A 22024-nucleotide genomic window follows, 5' to 3' on the forward strand; every position below is an offset into this window, starting at 1 on the left:
GACCGGTAACAAGAAACCGTGTCATCTAGAATACAGCTTAATGATGTTTGCTTAATATTTTAATCATCACAGTTATTAATTTTAACGGGATATGTTCATAATGTATGAATGCATAGATATGTAGCTTGTTGTTTTAACTTGTCTGAATCAAAGTAATAAGGACTGATCGACAGTGCATGTCAATTTCAATACACATTCTAGTTCAGGGCCAAATAACAAGTATCCCAAGCTGTCATTATGAATATAGGTCACACTTCACAGTCAGCTGAGACCTCATGTGCCATTGAAGACATTAAACAATATGATTACATGCAAGTAAATCTTGATGTAAATTTGTAAAAAAAAACATTAATTGTTCACACCGTGTCTGGGACTGCCGAGTACGGTAAACAGACCCAGGCCTGGTGTGTTTTGACATCTGGGTTTGTATCTGTTACGTAAAATAATTTTGGCTTATTATTATTACAAAACCATAAAAAAAGAAATGGAGAGAAGTGTGTGATTATAACGTTAATCAACAAAGTTCTATGACAATTTCACATTGTTTAGATGTGCCTTTCCTTTTCTTGATCACAAAAAGATGGAACGCGCCATCAGTCGTTGCCAGTCTGGCGCTGTCCAAATATAGCATCTGGTGCCAGGACTGTAGTTTGTGATGTGTTTTGTCACATTTGATTCATTGCGTTTCATTGATACTGGTGTGTTTTGGGGCTAAGACTGTGAGGTGACATAACAAAAGTTGTCTACATTTTGGCGTCGGGCTACAAACCTGTCAACCTTTAGTCAAGAGAAAGCAGGAGGTGTGTGTTAAAAAAGCAGGAGATTTTTTAAATTCACACAATTTAACCCAAAATCGCAAGATTTAAAAAAACCCAATATTACAATAAGTTATATGAATATTATATAATGTCATATACACTTGTTAACCTTAGATCTTTGCATTAAAAAACAATTTTTTTTTTTTTTTTTAATTTATATATTATTATGATTTAAATTAATTTTAATACATGTTTAAAAAAAAAAAAATGTTATCCCAAAATGTTAAGAACATGAACAAGAAATTAAAAAATTAATTAGTACATTTACGGTATTACACTTACAGCCTTACAGGTTGCGTTACATTATCATTTGTGGTTAGTGTAGGCTACCATAGACAAGTTTGTATAAATTAATATTCAATTTTTACTATAATGAGGAACGGTGGTGTGGTACTTATTTAAAGTCATTATAATGATGCAATAAACATTGTATTTTCATTAATCATAAGTAAAACCTCATTACGGACATCGTGTGAAATATACCAGAATTATACCCTTTTCCGTGAGTAACTTTATGTCAGTGTCAAACACAACATTTTTTAATTGTACAAAAATAATTTCTTGAAGTGTACCCTTATAACCAACATTTTACTGCACAAACATACAAAATTAACTGACACAAGTATGTTTATACAGTTAATTGGTCTTTTCGTTGTCTTGCTGTGACAGGTGATTTTAACATGCATCGTCACGATCGTGTGTATCGCTGTCAACTCGGGAGTCTGGCAGTTCAGATTCGTCATAGTTGCATTATGTAATCCAGTGGGAAGACATTTTACAATTCAGAGGTGTTATTAGAACTAAATTGGATAGTTTTATATATGGCAACACTGAATGTCAATTTACAGCCTGTTGAATTAGCGGTAACACGCTTCGTAGTCATTACGATGACAACAAACATTATAATAACACGTCATTTTATAAACTTCATGTGCTTTTTGAACAATATAAATAGGCTATCCCACAATTCTCACTTCGGCAAAGGTTAAACAGTTGGGACAATTTGGTTTGTTACATTTTCAAAAACCGAAAGTAGTCGACATTTTCCGAATGAGAAAAAAGGCAGAGTTACTTCCCTTATGTTATTTTGACAAAAGAGGATAGATTTTTTTTTATGCTTACAAAAATGTCATTTAAAAGGAGAAATTGTCCGCACAAGGAGATTTGATCAAATACCGGGAGACTCCCGCGGAATCCAGGAGGGTTGACAGGTCTGGGGCTATCATATTCTAGAAGATATCTTAAAAGTCCTGAAAATTTGAAACCACGTGAATGAATCCTGGCAGGGCTTACAGAATTTTATAAAAATTACTAGCCTTGGGAATGGGATCAGTGATTTTAAAAATCCACTAGCTATGGTTAAAAATCTACTACCACTATGTACTGTAAATTTCCACCATTAATACAGTAAGTAAAATAAAAAAAATAAAAATCCACATATGGCTAAAGTACTTTATAATTACTATTAATTAATAATAATTAACACGTTTATTTACAAGTGCAAATACCATTAACTATTCCAAATCAATTAATTTTATTTAACTTTTAAGTGTACAATTTCTATGCACCAACACAAGAGGTGTATTGAAACCAGAATAGTATAGAGTACCAATGTACATTATCTACCATATTTAAGATAAATTTGTACATTTGAAATATGTCAACATACAGCAAAATAACTTGGGGTTTGTTTTGCTGTAAATGTCACTTTAAAACCCCCCCCAGCATTTTTTAAAAAAGGGGGCAGGATTTAACTCAGTCGGTTGAATGTGTGCTTGAGTCGCAGGATTGAACCACCTCAGTGGATTAATTGATTTGGGGTTTTGTTCCAACTAGTGTACCATAACTGGTCAAAGGCCATGGTGTGTGCTTTTCTGCCTGTGGGAAAGTGCATATATATATAAAAGATCCCTTGCTACATTAGGAAAAATGTAGCAGGTTTTCTGTGATGTCTACCTGTCCGGGGAACCAAATATTTGACATCCAATAGCTGGTGATTAATGTGTTCTAGTGGTGTTAAACAAAAACAAACTTATCTTTAACATTAAAAGAAAAATATTTCCATGGGCACCAAATTCTTAAATTCGAGCCCTGTGTTCTTTCACTAATGTTAATGCATACATTTTAAACATTCATTCATTATTTATCACAACTCTATACACTGTTTTGACAAAATATTTTCAAAGTACTGTAAACAAAACCTGCCCAAAGAGCATTTATCTCAGGTGGTTTCAACACTGGATTATTCTAAGCATAACTTTTGAGATGTCCTGAAAAATGGTGTATAGCCAAATTCTTATAATATTTCTTAATTTTAATTGTCTTTTCAGGTACTCCTGACAGTGGAAAAGGTGCTCGGAAGAGAAAACCAGGAAGAGAGTAAGTATTTGATAAACTTGGCATAGTCTTGTTTCATACTCCAATACTAAGTTACATACGTACACATATTCATGTATGTGTTCCCAAAAATATAAATGTAAGAAGGTAAACAATTATAAAAAGTTTATCTCTTGAAAACTTGCAAGTTGTAGGCATTGTTTTTAATGCATTGAATGCTACATTTTATGAGCAGTGGGTATTTTTAAGAGGGAATAGTAAAAAAATACTTGAATTGTAGTTAGGAAAGATGTTGGTGGGAGCAGTTTGTATGTCTATTTTAGGTGACTCCTTTTGAATGCTGTTATGGGAAATATTTTCACGATTGGCCTCTTAAATTGCAGATTTTTAAAGACATAAATATGTGATGACTAGTGAATAAATAATTTTAAAAAGCTATCAGGTTTTCACATTGATCCAAAAAACATTCTTCAAGCGCCAACATAGATTGGAAAACCCACTCTAAATTCCTCGACTTAAACATGATTATAAAACACATGTCATTCACTACAAAAAAACCCGATGAACACATGTTAGCGGTAAAATTATTGTGGACACTATTTTGGTTGTGGTCATTTTCTTAATTACAGGGTTTGCCTGTTCCAAAGCTGGTAACAATATATTTCATACACAGATCACAATTGCACTGCCAACACCAATTTCAAGGGGGAAATATGTACATATGAGTATTTAAATCCATGCCATTTACCTCACCAAGAATATTCAGATATAAATTTATCACATCTCAGTAACTACATTTGAAGACGGTGTGTTATATACATATAGACAACTTGGCCCATATTTTCGAAGGTATCGTAAAACCATTGTAAGCTTTGACATCACTGTGGCGTGTGCTGTAGTGATGTCATAGCCTATGGTGATTTTACTATTTCGTAGCAGTAAGTTATCTTTGAAAATCCCTAGTCTGAAGTCTAAATTCTGTATTTATGTCCCAAGTAGAAATTTATTGGATCGATGGGAATGTCTTTTTTATTATTGGTTATTTCCCTTGTGTGTTTTCAGCTCTGATGACGAGGACAGCCAGACTGGATCATTCGGAGGTGGTGGAGAACATGGTGACAAAGAAAGGTTTGCTAGGTATTGTGTTGATCTTGATACATTTTAAAAAATAAAAACATTGATTTTCTTAACAACACAAAATGTAAAAAGTCCTATAACCATATCCTATCTAAAATTTTACATTTTGTCAATAATTCCAGTTTGGTGTGACAAAAAAGGAAATTAGAACCTGTTTTGTGTGTAAATGGTATAAACATTGGTAAAGAAAATAAGTATAACAACAATACTCGCCCAATAAGGAGTTTGAGTTGATATTTTCTCGATTAGAAGTTTTTATTTCTCGATTATTATTTTTATCCCACAAGCACAAAACGTCTCTCACATACATACGAAACATTTCTCCCAGGTAGCAAGGGCATATTAGCAAAATGTTTGAGTAAGATAACCTAATGAAGAAAGTATCATTTAAAATTCCATCAGCAAATGACATCCTTCACTTGGTGATTATTGCCGTTTTATTTATATGTGACATGTCACAAATTGCACATAAAAACTGAACATTTTTGTTATTTATAAGAAAGTTTTCATTTTCTTTTTATGTCGAACCAAACTGGAATGTAATATATGATAAAACACACTTAAAAATCAGGGTCTGATATTTTTCTATTATTTTTGGACAAATACAAAATAAAATCAGTTTCAGGATAATAATCTATATTTCTCTCATTTTTGTCTGCCTCAAGTATATAGGTGAAATGGCTATTCTTTCCATTACAGCTATTTCATTTTCATAAAAGCAGTGTAAATATAATTGTCACCCATTATTTCTAACCATTAACAAAATACCGCTGACTATTCAGTTTTTTTTATCAAATTTAAAATGTCAGAAATCTGGCAAAGTGGTTGCAAATATTTTTTTACTGAACACTCAAAACTCAAAGAATGGTTTGGTTTGAGGGTCATACTTATTAATAATCAATTCTGACCAAGTTTTTGCATAGCACACAAGAATGTTAAAATTAATGTTGAGCCTTTCTGAAGAGCATCTCCCTGAAAATTTTAGAGTACACCTTAATTTTATCTTCATATCTATGACATGACGCACAGAACCAAGTGAAAATTTGCTTTTAACAAAAAATTTACAGTGATAATAGCACCTGCGCTACTGACTGTATGTTGTCAATATTAGATGTAAAATGCTAATTTTGCAGCATGTGGTAAAGGTAAGTTTGTTTGAATGTGTAACCATTTGTGTGTGTGTTTTGCCTTTCTGTTTTAAAGCTGCAATCTTGAGTATGTATTTTTAATTATTTATTACCATTTAGAATGGATGATCCTCATTAATTTTTTTACAGTTATACACCATTGTTCGATATCCTTTGGCTATGCAAGGTCACAGAAATGTTTTTTTAAATTTTTTTATTACAAGACTAGAAAGCAATACAAAATATTACCAAAAAAAAAAAAATAACTTAGCAACAAACTTGTATATTGTTTGAAAAAAGCTGACTGTAATCATTGAGTTTATTATATGCATGGGTTGTATTATGGTATGGCATTGTCAGTCCATCCATTAACTTTTCCTGTCTGGAACACATTTTCATTATTCATTCAGTGTTCCAAAATTTAACATTTTGGGCAGTATTCCAGTTGGATACTAACATTTCAAAATCTGGTATCCCACCTGAGAATTTAGTATTCCACTTAAGTGAAATTCATAAATAACATCGTAACAAACTTGAACAATTGTTTTCGTTCCCAGTCTATTGCTACTCCGCAATACAAATCACGGAATTTGTGAAATTTGCAATCAAACGGAATTGGCAAAAATATTTGCTGCATCTACTTTTGTGTAATACTGACATAAATTAATATTTAGCAGTAATCTATAAGTGTTTCTGACATTACTAATGATAAACCTACTTGTGTCAATTTTCTGCAGATGTGTAATCAATATCTCAAATAAAATTTGAAAGGATGAAACCTCCAACAAAACAATAGCGACTTAGCCATTCCCAGTCTATTACTATGCCACTATTACTACAGTGTAGCATTAGACTGGGTACGAGTTGGGGGAGATATTGTTACAACATAGCATTAGACTGGGTACAAGCTCGAAAGTACTGTTACTTAAATTTACTAGTAAATAACGACTTTCATTGTTTCAGTGAAAAATAAAAACGTAGGATAAAAAACAACAACAACATGTTATGGTATCCCGGCGGGATACTGGGTTCTTGAAGTCTGGTATCCAAAATTAAATTCTGGTATCCCCGAGATATCGGGATACCGTTAAATCTCGAACACTGATTCATGCACAATCATCAAACCTTGCATGCAGGTACTACTTGGGATGGCCAGGTAATGCATACCATAACTAGGTCACTGTGATCTACATTTCTTGCACATTAAAAAAAATCTTTGTTAAAGAACTGTATTTTGCAAATAGGTAAATGTTGACATATGATCAGATGAGATTGCAGCTTTATAGAAATTTTACGTTTATAGATGGTGTGCAGCAAGATGGCATCAAGAACAACAGTAAAAGGTTGTATAATTTTATGGGGATTATCCCAGAATATTTTTGCATGTAACATTTTAGGGAGAGCCACTGTGAGATTGAACGTCGCCGTAGAAACAAGATGGCGCATTACATCAACGAACTGTGTGACATGGTGCCTACGTGTAGCCATCTGTCACGCAAACCGGACAAGCTGACCATTCTGCGTATGGCTATTTCTTACATGGAGAAACTGCGAGGTGACATTAAACAAAAGCACTTTTTTTTTTTTATCTGTTGGCACTTTTATTTCTTTATTTTAATTTTTTTCGTGTATGTCAAATTAACCTTGTTTTCCTGTTTATTCTGTCGCCCTTGGTTCCTTCCTGTTCTGAAGTGCCAGTCGATTGATGAAGCATCGTCGTCTTTTTTTTGTGTGTGCATCAAACGGCCTGTGTTAGCTCTAACATTTCTTCTTCGATATAAATAGCACGCCCGGTAGTTTGAAAAACAACCTGCGATTGATATACTCGTAACTAACCCAGGCGTTTTAGTCTAGCTGGTGAGTTATTCATGTTTGCTTGTGTCGAACCATGGAATTTGGTTTGTTTTTTTGCAGAGAAAGCCATTGCGAGATAGAGCGGCGGCGGCGCAACAAAATCACATCTTACTTCAGTGAGCTCTGCGACATGGTCCCAACGGTTAGCCAGCTGTCGCGCAAACCCGACAAGCTCACAATTCTCAGGATGGCCGTTTCGCACGTGAAATCCCTAAAAGGTGAAGCTCACTTCTCAAGGACACACGCGCGCGTTGCCGCCGTGATACATCAGTAACAATCCACCCTTGTTAATCGGACTCGTTCTCTTACCTTTTCCACCAAAAGCTGTCCGGTTGTTTTCCTTCCAAAAGCTGTCCGATTGTTTTTTCTTCCATCAATGTTTTAAAAAAAACAAAACAAAATTTGTTCAGGATTTCCTTTGCTGTCATTGACTTGCACACTGTGGGCCATGATGCATACGTAACACCTGTCCAAGTTGTCGTGGCCAAGTCTATGTTCAATCTCCATGGCGACGGTCTCCGGTGGCGAAAAAACTTCAAAAACCTGTGTTTGTCGTTTCCGATGTAGAGTGTTGTGGTTGTGAGATGGTTATGAAAGCAGCCGAAGCGTGATGCCGGGGTCCCACTGTGCCACTGAACAATATGGGTCTCGTTGTTTATATTTCCAGGGAGAGTCATTGTGAGATTGAACGCCGCCGCCGCAATAAAATGACAACGTACATCAATGAACTGTGTGACATGGTCCCAACGTGCAGCCAGTTGGCACGGAAACCTGACAAACTGACTATTCTCCGAATGGCCGTCTCGCACATGAAGAACCTCCGAGGTGACACAAGTTAACTCTTGCTCACCAGTCGTCGTCGTTAGCGCATTTTTGGCTTGCAGACTCTTATTTTTTGTTTTGTTTAAATACTACAATTAACATTTTGCTAACTCTATTTTTTTTCTTTTTTTTTTTCCCCTGACAAATGTTACTAAATCTGATTTTAAAGTCTATTTTGGTTCTGTGGTTTCTAATAATTGGGGTTCTGCCCAGGAATATATTTATTGGTGAACAGGCATCGAAATAAAAGTTGCGAATGGTTATTCAGGTTACTGGGAGGTTACCAGATATCAAGAAAATCAAGAACGGCACTTTGTTCTCCATACAATACAATCTTTTTTTAACCACAAAACCTTCTTTTGTTTTCTCTTTTCTTTCTTTTCTATTTTTCTAAATAAAATATGTGGTCAAGTATCAAAGAAAGAAAGAATTTTTTTTATTAACGACGTACTCAACACATTTTATTTACGGTTATATGGTGTCAGACATATGGTTAAGGACCACACAGATTTTGAGAGGAAACCAGCTGTTGCCACTTCATGGGCTACTCTTTCCGATTAGCAGCAAGGGATCTTTTATTTACGCTTCCCACAGGCAGAATAGCACAAACCATGGCCTTTGTTGAACCAGTTATGGATCACTGGTCGGTGCAAGTGGTTTACACCTACCCATTGAGCCTTGCGGAGCACTCACTCAGGGTTTGGAGTCGGTATCGGGATTAAAAATCCCATGCCTCGACTGGGATCGGAACCCAGTACCTATCAGCCTGTAGACCGATGGCCTAACCATGAAGCCACCGAGTCCGGTGGTCAAGTATCAGTACAAAACAGTAATATGAATGAATAACAAAGTGTCTGCTAAGGGATTTTTTTAGTACCGGTAATAATAATGGGAATTATGTCAGTATTTTGTGGTAACCTGTACATGGCCAGGGTTTCTGCCAGAGGGTAAAACGAGTGCCTAACCATACCCAAAGTTTGTTGCAGATTTTTTTTGTTTAAGTTAACCTTTTGACAAAATTAATTACTCTTTTATTACTGTATCAATTTCTTAACCCTAACCATAAACGTAATCCATTTTGTTTTGGGTGAGACCCCCAATACCCCTTTTGACTGGTTGCACTCAATTCCATAGTGCTATGCCCAAAAATTTATTTCTGGCAGAAACACTGATGGGTTAATTCACATTGCTTATTTCGATGTCTGGGTGAAATGGGAAATTGCAATAGACTTTATTACCAGTACATAGCATTATGAATGGTGGTTGGAACTTAAAAAGTGCTGGTCGAACTTGATCTTCACCAGTTATCATGGGCAGAACCGTGAATTATGGAACTTACGTACAAGTTAATATTACGACTGTACATGATACAGTTCCTGAGACTTTGCGATGATAAACTTGTAAGCATGTTCCAAAAAGCTTGCATTTGCGTTACCATAAGCATGATTCCCTGAAATATAATTTTTATTATTATATTTTTTTTATTATTACTAATTTCGCTTTATCAAAAAGTAATTATTTTCTTTCTTTGTTAACAAAGTAACATGTGTGAGCCTAACCTTATTCGTAGACACTTACACTTTTGTCAGCCTCAGTTTAGCTTCTTCGACCTAACAGCTTTTGATGGAACCATGGGTGTCAGAATTAACAAGGGTGCTGCCTCTGATGTACTTGTGTCTGTCTGCTTTGTCTAACTATATTTCACAACACATTACTCAAGTGTCGTACTCGTAGTAACGAGCAGCCCTTGAAATTTGTGATGGCAAGTGTTAGTGCTGCCACCCAAGTCTGTTGCAAAATTTATTTGCGGCACCGTGCATATTATTATTGGGTATTCACTTTATTATTTGTACTCAGTTTTCATCACAAGATGGTCATAATTTCAAGGGCTGTAACTATGTATTAAAATATATTGATAACGTGCTGAAAATGTTTTACAGTAACTTATCACTGAAGTCAAGTCTTACTTGATTATCATACATTTCATGAATGTGTGTTATTATAATATATATATAATCATACACCTTATGTGCATGTTTTATATAAATACCTGTATGTCTTTATATATTTGATCTACATATGTGTGTATGTAATGATGATAATGATACCCGTGTGTTATTGAATCACATAGCTTTCATGTTTGTACATGTATGTATGCTATGGATGATAACACTCCTGTTTGGATTATATAATTAAGCCAATCATGAGAATGTATTATATAGGCTACCTAGAGGCACTGATTTTCCGCGATCGCGGAATCGCGGAAATACCTATCTGAAATGGAATTCCCGATTTTTTTCCAAAACATTATTTAACTTTAAATTGTGCGTTTGATTAATTAAAATTATTTTTTGAACTAGAAACTATAGACACCGACATCTGCCTGTGCTACGCTACGACACTAGTACCTTTGTATGTTATGCCAAATGTTTGATGTAGAGTATCTAGACGTTTTACCAGTCGTGATTTCTTCGCTTATTCCCGGCGATTTAACGGGAAAAACCGAACATTGTGAGCTAAAATTGTCCGATATTTACTCAAGTGAAAGATATATTATGTTATGTTTGCTTATTAATTTTTAACATTTGCGGCATTGCCATATTTCCGATCTCACAAAGGAATGCAATAATTGCATATTGTATGCCAGGCTTTGTTCAAAATAAATTACATAAGGGAAGTGGTTTATAGTGTGGTCGTTTGTAATTATTTTCTCTATCATATCGTAAAGAAAACTGAAAATGTCCGAAGTCTGTGTGAAACAAAAACAGAAATTGTTTAATACTGAAACGGAAAAAAACCGGAATTTGTAACATTATGAAACGGAAAAGGGAAAAATCTGAAACGGAAAATCAGTGCCTCTAGCTACCACATCTCTAACTGCAGTATTTTATACACGTAATCACTTTTCTTGTGTATTTTACTGGACTAATAGTACTCAGTACTCGTAAATAGTTTCACACTAAATAAGCACTCTTTTCTTCTTTGTTATTATGTGAATGGCACATTTCCACGTGTAGTACATAAAAAAAAAAATATGTGAAGTAATTATAATCATATTGTCCTTGTGTCATTTATTGTTAGGTATTAATCATAGAAACTCATTAATATATTTAGTTGTATCACTCTTTTGTGAAAACATATCTAGTAACTACAGTGAAATCCTTTATATTTGTGGGCCTAAATTTTTGTGGTTTTACTAAAATTCGCACTTCGTATGGTACTTAAATCCGTGGATCAAAAAAGTTATTATCAGAAATGTGTATTAATATGTATACATGTATTATATTTTTGTTGTATTCTTAAATTTATTGACTGCACTAGTCCACGAAAATTAGATCATGAATGAATGAAACTGATTTCACAGTAATCTGCTGTTTTACCACTTGGTGGTTAATGTTTGTTGTGATATTTCTCCAGGTACCGGTAACACTTCGAGCGATGGGTCCTACAAGCCTTCATTCCTTACAGACCAGGAGTTAAAGCATCTCATTCTGGAGGTTCGTACGCGTCCTAACCACAGTATATCACGAACATTGTATACACACTTTCAAGCTGTCGTTCTGCAAATGGCTTCATTTCAGTTACAGTTGATAGATATCTTTGTCATTTAGACCTCAAAGTTTGAGACTGAACCAGTGTTGTGGTGGTAAATACTTTCACCAAAATATTTTCCCCAAAAGTACATTAAAAAATAAAAAATAAAAAACCAAAAAGAGATAATATTGAATAAATGTTGACGATTGTATGAAATACCTATTAATGTGCAGGGCTCAAAACAACCTGTTGTCAAGTCGCCAAATGCGACCAATGTACTATTTGGGCGACTTAAATATTAAAAAATAATGGTGTTAGTCGCCCAAATAACATTATTATCAACATATGATCCACTATTAATATTTGTATTGCATATATTTATTCAACATTAAAATCTTGCTCAAGGTTCACTTAACATTATTTGCCAACATCTATTTTTATTTTTTGGCCACTATTTTTTAGCGAGTTTCGTGCCCTGAATGTGTATAGTAACATACTACTGTACGACCATTCTTGGCCAATTAGTGGACAGAAATCGATGGGATGTTGTGACTCTGTGATTCAAAATTATGTATAAAACCAATCAGAATGTAAATTATCACCTACCTAATACTAACAGTATCTGTTAACCAAGCTCTTCAGGAAGAAAATCGGTGCAACAAAGGAGCAATAACCATTTGTTGCAATAACATTATACCTACATAATGTTTCTTTTGTTTAACAACACCACTAGCAGTGCTAGCTCTGGGTGGCTATTTTTGTTCGCCAAAACATTCGCCAATCTAAATATGTATTCGCCAATTACATTTTGGCATTTCAGTATAAATATTTTGTTTTTAATCCTGTTCTTTATGATAATATAGTACCTGTTATTATTCAGTTTACGTCTTGTATGATGTTGTGTTAGGGGATTATTGTTTAGCAGATGTTTCAACCTGAAAAGAAAAATTAATTAGATCTGTTAGAATTTTAGTATAAACCATCCGCGTATTAGACCAAACTCTGTGGTTATCGACGGCAGTGTGTAACCCTCCCCCCATCCCCCCAAAAAGAAATCAATAAAAAAAATCATGATGCATATATGATAAAGCAATGAATAAATGTTTTTATTAACAAAATTTTAAAAAAGTGCGAAACGACCCTACATGGGGGCGAACCGACTCAGTTAACAGTACAAATGGATCCGGGTCGAAATGACGCGGGCGATCTAGTAACGGGCGAAACGACCTGTTACCAGTCACACCAGATACTGTGCTACCCCTCCAGAGTGCTCCAAAGCCACCGGTCTATATGCATATATCTTAATAAATAGATGTATTATTGTATATATAATAGAAAAATCTTATTTTTTTTAGAAACAAAATGACCAGACAGGCTGTTTTATTATATATTTAGAGAATAACTAACGAGCTACGAGGAATTATGAATTATCTGTCCCGAGTGAATGAATGTTGTAAACCCGAGCCTTTGGCGAGGGTTTTACAACATTCATTCATGAGGGACAGATAATTCGTAACTCCTCGTAGCGAGTTGGTTATTCTCTTTATTACCCATTGTCAATTTTAACTGATTTTTAATGTAAACATTCCTCTGCAGTCTACAACAAAGCCATCAGCCATTACGTCATATAATCTTACGCACATTAAATGACGTAATGTAAGTGACGTCATAGCATAACGGCGTTCTTTTTACAGCCAAATCTTTACAATACAAAATAATACGACTGTATTTGCATTTGAAAATAATTATTTTTATATATTACTAAAACCGCTGCTTATGAAAATATACCGTTTCATGTTTACGAAACAAGTGAGTCCATTTGTTTTTGTAAATCTTTGTATATCGTATAACGTATGTGTAATCTGACTCATGAATGGAAACATTATATGAATGAAAGTGAAGTTCCGGCCATGACAAGCAACCAACGAAACATCGTGATTTTTAAGCCAGCCAATCAGTGGCTGTAGAAGCAATCTGCACACTGTGCAGAGATCGAAAAAATATTACCCCGTATATTTGAGCCCATATGGGTAATAAATATATATATATATATATATATATTTATATTTATTATTATTATTATTATTTTTTTTTTTTTTTTAAGTGCGTAACTCTTGATCATACCCTACCCCATGACCTCGTTTTGTAACTACCCTCCAAACTTACCTGTATGATTTATTACTCAGTTTACTGAATAAGTTCATAATTGTTTTGGTGTCCATCTCAAGAGTATTGCCAGTCACCCAAAATAAAGACAGGAAACGTCTTTATATGTTATTGCTATTAAAACACTGGCTCGCGACTGTTTCACAAGTGGAAAAATGCTCATTCAGTTTCACTCCGGTTTTGAGAGACTTGTATTTCTGTGCAAGGGGCGGAGGGATGTATGATGTTGGTGTTTATATTATATCAGTAGATATAGCAGATATGAATTATAATTTCGCCATTTAATATGTTTGAAATATAATCTGTAAACGTAGAACGGTTAAACTAATAATGATTTTATATCAGTGAGAAACAATGTCTTCCTCACCAATGTACCCACTTCGTGGAAATGAACTCAACCACGTGACCTAGCGTAACCGGTACGACAAAACACGATTAATAAAATTTTAAACTTGTTGTCGCTAGTAATCAAACATTTAGTATCAAAAATGCGACGTGACTTCAAGAGTATTTAATTTTATTTAATCGCGTTTTCTAATTTTATGACAAGCAGCTGGCAGTACACTACTGAATAGTAAACTGGCTGACAGACATGCAAATAGCGCTTATTTACACCACGAGGCGGATCAACAGAACAAAACTGGTTGAAGAAAGGTTTGGTTCTAAAAATCAGATGTGGGGAAAAATCTTTCGCAAATTTTTTCGCCAAACCGAAAATTCTTTTGCGAAAGACAGGGCGAGCCCTGACTAGAGCACATTGATTTATTAATCATCAGCTATTGGATGTGAAACGTTTGGTAATTTTGACATGGTCTTAGAGAAGAAACCAGCTAAGAAGAAACCAATTTTTCCATTAGTAGCAAGGAATCTTTTCATATGCACCATCTCACAGACAGGATAGCACATACCACAGCCTTTGATATACCAGTCGTGGTGCACAGGCTGGAACGAGAAATAGCCCACACTGACTAAGGATTTTACCACTGGGCTACGTCCCGTGCCACACAATATTTAGAGAAAAAATAAATGTTAATTAGGCTTGTGTGTTATTCATTACACTGTAGTGGATGAGATTCTTGTTAAGTATTTCTAAACTATTAATATAATAATGATTACCAATATCTTACGTTTTGTTGCTTTTCTCTACAGGCGGCAGATGGTTTTTTATTCGTGGTACAGTGTGACACTGGACGCATTATTTATGTCTCAGACTCGGTCACTCCAGTACTAAATCAGTCACAGGTAAGTGTTTTGTACAAGATTCGGTGATGCTAGGCCCTGTGCTAATAAAACCGTGAAGTCGAGACTTCAGTCTTTGCAGTCACTTTTCACACCCTTATAGATGAGTTTCCTCCGGATTTATCCGAAATTCCAGATTTTTGTGCTGCCTTAATTTTGTTCTGGATTTTGTCATAATTTGCTATTTTTCACCCCAGCAGTTTGGGTTTTATACCAACCACCATTTTGATGATTCCAAAATGATCGCAATTATGTTATCCACGTATGTTATCTTCATCACCAGTGGTCTGTTTTGATCTTGCGAGATCTGTGAGCAGTATAAATCAGGGCTTCTAGATTATGGTAGCCCCACTCCCATGGCTAGTGATGTTCAATGTTGGGCTAGTAAATAACTACTACTGCCATGCCCGACAGCTAGTGATTTTTTTGGTCAAACATTGGATTTAAGTATATTTTGTAAATATGAATAGCCTGGCCCCACCCCAAACCCCAATGTTAAGCTCTGTCTCCCTCTTTAGGTGACATATCTGATTATTACTATTATGTAGTAAAATTGTATTAACTTAAAGTAAAGTAGAGCAAATGAATTTTTAATCATTGCTAGTACATTTTTAAAATCACTGATTTCATGGCTAGTGGATTAAAAAAAATTCCAGAAGCCCTGTATAAATGTATGTAATTGTTTGGACACATGCAGCATATGCCAGTTGATGTGCTCTGACGTAACTGGCATATAAATACCTGCCAACCGCGAATTTGTTGGCAAATTCCAATACGGCAGCCATTGTTATGTCCGCATCATTTAAACATAATATTGAATAATGCAAAGTCCAGGATGAAAAATAATTCGGAAAATTAACTAATTATTATTATTATTATTATTAATGTAACATTTAGCCAAAGACTTGACAAGAAAGAATGGTAGAAAACTTTTTATCCTGGTACACATTTTTAACAAATAATTAATAACAATACATACAACATAATTCGATATTTGGTGCAAAGCTATTCGATATGTCGGACAATGTACACCACATATTCTTTAAGGTTGACATATTATGACAGAAAATCATCTTTCAGGCCATTCAAAACATTTTGGGAGAACATTATATATATATTATTTTTGTTGAATAGTCGTACTCGATGAAATAATCATAGGAAATGGAATTTCAGTTCCATGATTTTACTGACACGTGATACCGGAAACAATTGTTTTGGTGAAATCTAAGGGCCTGTGAATGTAGATATAAAAGATGATTTTAATTTCTCTCCCCACAGTCTGACTGGTTTGGAAACATTCTGTATGAGCTCGTTCACCCGGATGATGTGGAGAAGGTTCGCGAGCAGCTGTCCACCACCGAGTCTCAGAACACCGGCCGCATCCTTGACCTCAAGAGTACGTCACTTTCAGGGCTTTCAATTTAAAATCAGGAACGTTCAATATTGTGTCGTGATAGGCTGTTCAGTCCGTAACCATATCTCTGACACCATATAACTGTAAATAAAATGTGTTGAGTGTGTCGTTAAATAAAACATTTCTTTCTTTCTTTGATACGCTGTTCAAGTTCAATCCTTGCAGTTAAAGGGACTGTCTTGAATTTGTAGCAATTTTAAAAAGGTTTTCAGCAAATAAAATTTCAGGGCTTTTTAATTTAAAATCAGGAACGTATGTTCAGTATTGTATCGCGATTCACCGTTCAAGTTCAATCTTGGCAGGTAAAGGTTCTATCTTGAATTTGTAGAGGTTTTAAAAGGTTTTTGTAGCAAATAAAATTTCTTTACATAATTAAAATTACAATTTATCTTTATCTCTATATAAGTAATGCATTTCTGAACATTTGTACTGTTTTGTAGTATCTCAGTGCTGATTTCTGTCCAAAATACTTTTGTACATATGAATTATGTTAGTCAATATACTCAAATATGTTTTGGCAGGTCAAATTAATTAATTAAACTGATGTTCTCAAATTCTGTGGAATTCTTGTTTTTGGAAACAAAACTACAATTCATATCCCAATATTTTGTGATTTTTGTTGTTGGTAAAAAACCCAACAAATTTGTCATTAAATTAACAGTCAAAATCCGCTATCAATTTCTTAAAATGATTGCCACATTCAGCCATTCTTTTGAATTGGTGAATCTACAACATGCGGTATGCTGTGTGTTGATTTTTACGGCATCAGGTGAGATATCTTACCATTTATAAAATTAATGTTTATTATCCACATAGATATATAGAGGATACTCTCCTAGTGTCTTGTGATATCATAATTTATCACCACGAGTTAATAAAAGATAAAAGTATGAAATCAGAGGCTTGCCGAGGATTTTTATACTTTTATCAATGAGTGCTGATAAATTATGATATCACAAGACACGGGGGGGGGGGGGGGGGGGGGGGGGGGGGGGTTGGTATCATCCATTATCATTCTTTTGCGACAATGTCAGTAATTAATGTGGGTTGAATGTCACTATATTTGACAGTGGTAGACTCGTCAAGTAGAAGAATGACAGTGGCGCATTGTCACTAATGATGGGTTTAGCGCTGAAACATACACAGTGATGTAACAAAAGAAGCGATATCTCCTAGGAGAATATCTCCTACAAAATCCTTTAATGGATGATGAAATATTTTCTCACATGTTAACTTTATGGCATTTGTCATAACAATACATTGAATACTATTTTGGCACACTTCAGATGTTGCTTTAGCAGGTACAAGCTTGTGACATATTTTTGCACTGTTGTAACTGACCTCGTTGAATATTATTAACATCAGTTGTGAAGGGATTACTATCATGCATAACATTTGTTATGCTCTTATTCTGTGAATAAAATAATTCCAAAACTTCCATAAATTTTGTATGGCACTCCTCGTTCAATAATCTGTATAATATTTTATATGAGCTATGTATTTACTAGAGTGTTTTATTTTCAGCTGGAACTGTGAAGAAAGAAGGACATCAGTGTAAGTATGGTGTTATTTATTCACAGTAGATGACTGCCTGAGATAGATCAGATGTCATTGTTGTGATAGCAATATGATGGAATACTTGATCAATATTAATACACCATTTTCAGGGCTAGAAAGTAATATGTTTGAATGAATCCACATCTAATTGCCTGAAGAAGCTGATTCCCCAATATATACACACATAAATACATTAACACATCACAACCAGGGCATCGGTTTCAGATATTTACATACATGTCATAATGTTTGTGTACAAATATCTCAAGTTGACTCATCCTTTTGTCATTAATTTTGGGGAAGGATATAGCATCATATTGTTGAAGCCATTCCATTTTTGCTTAATGGCCATGATAATTCATATTAAATTCATGTATCAGTAATTTCATATTTTGACTGGTGTGGTGTACAACTGAATAAACAATACTTGAAACAAGTTTGTTATCCAAGCAATATATATATTTTAGCCTCTATTCGCCTTTGCATGGGATCTCGCCGTGGCTTCATATGTCGGATGCGCATGGGGACGGTTCAGATTGACCCGATGACTGCCAACCACAGCGTGAGGATACGACAGCGGAATCCGCTTGGCCCGTCCAACGATGGCAACCACTACTCCGTGGTACACGTGACGGGCTACATCAAGAATTGGCCACCATCGGGTAAATGTAAAAATCCTTACAAAAAGTTTTGTTATAGACAATTTTTGGAAATGTAGAGTATTTAGTTCCATGAAAATTATTTAAAAAGTGGTTAATTTAAAGAAAATATTGGTATTCTAATACTAAATGTTGTAGCTGCATTGTATAAAAGTTAGTGGTTGGCAGAGTCCATGCTGCTTCCGTGTTTTAGGGGTGGGAATTCTCTTCGTATCCGCGGTTTTCCTCTCATGGAACATTGCGTTTCCTTACATTTTAATCGTCCTTGCCCCCGGACTCCTCAAGATTGCTTTTTTTTTTTCCTTCTTTTTTACAGTTCAGCACCCCAGACCTCTCTAGATTTCCTCTTTTTTTACAGTTCACCAGTTCCCACCCCTGGTGTTTACATTATGTTTCAATTAAAGCAGATGGGCTACTTAAGCAAAGCAAGCAACATTCTAAAAATGTAATTTATTTGTAATGTAGTCAGCATCTTTTACTAGAAAATGTTTTAAGTGTGAATGTTACAATAGCTGAAGAATGGCTGTCTTGTAGCCTTTTAATTTTATTTTATATTATATTCTTGTACTTATTGTTATTAGTCCCCAACCGGTCCAACTGGAGGGAGCTGTAGGTTTTGTCTCCCTCCATCTGTTCATCTTTCACAGATTAGTTTTCAGACTCTTTTTTTTTTACCGCAATAGCTGACGATATTGAGCTGAGCTTTTATATATCTAGCTTTATCCTGTAGAGTTAAAGGATCTCTGCTTATAAAACTTGTAAAGACTCATATTTCTAATGAAATTACATTCATACAATTTTGTATAGCATTGCCAAGATGTTAGTCTTTGTTTTATAAGCACCAGGCCAGATCAAGTTTGACTTCCATGGGGATTTGCACATTGTTTATCAGATTTATGATGGCCCTTGAACTTGGGTAGTTTGAAAAATTGATGGGCCAGGTTGGGGGGCATGTATTGCCATAGCAATACTTAAAAAATGCATGCTAATGGTGATAAATCCTATCTTATAGATTGAATACTATCACTTCAAGGTTTTATCAAGTACGTTTGGCTTGATTTCCATGATACAGACTTGGAATTAAATCTCCGAATCTGAATTTGAACTACCACAGCATGAAATAAAACAAAAATTCCATTGTCTCCATGTTGAAAAAAACAAGAAGAGTTGAAACTCTCTTCACAGTTTGAGCACAGAAATTACTAGCATTATGTTTGAGTATTGCAGATTATTGAATTAATTGATAACATTTATATTTCGTATGCTGAAACTTTCAATTGTATTCACCAGGTGTTCCTGTTGAGCGAAGTGAGACGGATGAGCACGGAGGAAGTCATTGTTGTCTGGTTGCTATTGGCAGACTGCAGGTAATTAAATTAAATTCCATTATTTGTTGATGTTGTCTTAACATAAACTTCATGCAATGCCAGTATTTTTTAAAAATTAATAGCGGTTCTAAACTAATGCAGCGCTAGTTATTTGTGTAATAAACCGGCCTCGGTGGCGTCGTGGCAGGCCATCGGTCTACAGGCTGGTAGGTACTGGGTTCGGATCCCAGTCGAGGCATGGGATTTTTAATCCAGATACCGACTCCAAACCCTGAGTGAGTGCTCCGCAAGGCTCAATGGGTAGGTGTAAACCACTTGCACCGACCAGTGATCCATAACTGGTTCAACAAAGGCCATGGTTTGTGCTATCCTGCCTGTGGGAAGCGCAAATAAAAGATCCCTTGCTGCCAATCGGAAGAGTAGCCCATGTAGTGGCGACAGTGGGTTTCCTCTCAAAATCTGTGTGGTCCTTAACCATATGTCTGACGCCATATAACCGTAAATAAAATGTGTTGAGTGCGTCGTTAAATAAAACACTTCTTTCTTTCTTTTTTTTGTGTAATAAAACTAAAGAGAGACTTAACTAAATACAGTTGGGGTTATCTAAAGTGAGAATAATAAAGTCCTGCATTTCAAATATTAAATATCCAGGCAGAAGCCTGCAAACTGTATTTGTGATTGCTTGATGTCTGAACGAGTATTTAATTAATTACTATGATTGTTTTAGGTGACGAGCACACCAAACTGTAGTGACATGATGGGACCTAATGCACCAACCGAGTTTATCTCTCGCCACTGTGTGGATGGCAAGTTTACGTTTGTTGATCAGAGGTAAGACCATTTTACAGCATTCATTACCATTTCACAGCATTTGTTACCATTTCACAGCTTCGTTACCATTTCGCAGCATTCGTAAACCATTTCGCAGCATTCGTTACCATTTCACAGCATTCGTAAACTATTTCACAGCATTCGTTACCATTTTACAGCATTCATTTGTTGGCAAATACAAGTTGACATCGTCGGTGATGGAGTCATGTAGTTGTCGGTCTATACACTTCATATCAATAGTGCTTAATTTTTTTTACATTCATAATCCGATGAATTGAACAAATAAAGCCACACTTCTTTCCCACCTCTGACTACCACTATTTTCTGTTTTACAGAAAAACACATAGAAGATAAAAATAAATAAATTAATAATAATAACAACTTTAAATTTAATTACGTTAAATGGGGATGTGGGACATAGCTCAGTGGTTAATTGTTCGCCTGATGTATTGTCAGTCTAGGATCGATCTCCATTGGTGGGCCGATCTCTTGCTACTAATGGAAAAATGTAGCAGGTTTCATCTCTTAATACTATGTCATAATTGCTAAATGTTTGACATCTAATAGCCATTGATCAATAAATCAATGTGCTCTAGTGGTGTCGTCAAACAAAATTTAACATTAAATGACTATCAGTAAAGATGGACGTGATGTAAAGAACTGAGAGAATTGCAATCCCCTGATGAAGGAAGTAAGATGCTGTCCAAACATAGGGAGCTAGCAGATTGTGACGAAAGTGAATTATGTTTAAACTTTTCCCATTTGGGGACTGTTTCTCGCTCCAGCCAGTGCACCACGACTGGTACATCAAAGTCCGTTGTATGTGCTATCCTGTCTATGGGATGGTGCATATAAAAGATCCCTAGCTGCTAATCGAAAAATGTAGCCCATGAAGTGGTGACAGCAGCAGTTTCCTCCCTCAATATCTGTGGTCCTTAACCATATTTCCAATGCCATATAACCGTAAATAAAATGTGTAGAATGCATTGTTAAATGAACTATTTCCTTCCTTCCCATTTGGGGATTTCCATACAGTATGTTAAAAATTACAGACACATTAATACAACTTAATGTATTTGAAGTATGCTCACATACCTACATACATATATACTTTTTAAAAATACAGTCACTGTAATGTTTAAACATTTATTTTGTTTCTTAATTTGGTAATTAAAAAAAAAAAAAACCCCACACATTTAAA

General features: G+C 35.1%; 1 protein-coding gene across 6 annotated transcripts in view; it reads left to right on the forward strand.

The window, feature by feature from the left end:
• The window catches only part of LOC121385692 (aryl hydrocarbon receptor nuclear translocator homolog), a 46747-nt gene that overhangs the window by 9838 nt on the left and 14885 nt on the right, over nucleotides 1-22024 (forward strand). Inside the window, exons 2-11 of one of the 6 annotated variants that reach the window (XM_041516474.1) lie at nucleotides 3149-3197; nucleotides 4218-4292; nucleotides 6817-6974; nucleotides 11513-11592; nucleotides 14945-15037; nucleotides 16313-16430; nucleotides 17973-18002; nucleotides 18473-18673; nucleotides 19955-20031; nucleotides 20720-20823. In XM_041516474.1, the coding sequence (XP_041372408.1) occupies nucleotides 3149-3197; nucleotides 4218-4292; nucleotides 6817-6974; nucleotides 11513-11592; nucleotides 14945-15037; nucleotides 16313-16430; nucleotides 17973-18002; nucleotides 18473-18673; nucleotides 19955-20031; nucleotides 20720-20823 (985 nt within the window). Of the gene's footprint in view, nucleotides 1-3148; nucleotides 3198-4217; nucleotides 4293-6816; nucleotides 6975-7333; nucleotides 7492-7940; nucleotides 8099-11512; nucleotides 11593-14944; nucleotides 15038-16312; nucleotides 16431-17972; nucleotides 18003-18472; nucleotides 18674-19954; nucleotides 20032-20719; nucleotides 20824-22024 lie in introns of all 6 variants that reach the window. The other 5 variants (XM_041516481.1, XM_041516466.1, XM_041516482.1 and 2 more) reach the window with 5 other exon arrangements.

The sequence above is a fragment of the Gigantopelta aegis genome, chromosome 2 (genome assembly GCF_016097555.1).
Source record: "Gigantopelta aegis isolate Gae_Host chromosome 2, Gae_host_genome, whole genome shotgun sequence".
Taxonomy (NCBI): domain Eukaryota; kingdom Metazoa; phylum Mollusca; class Gastropoda; order Neomphalida; family Peltospiridae; genus Gigantopelta; species Gigantopelta aegis.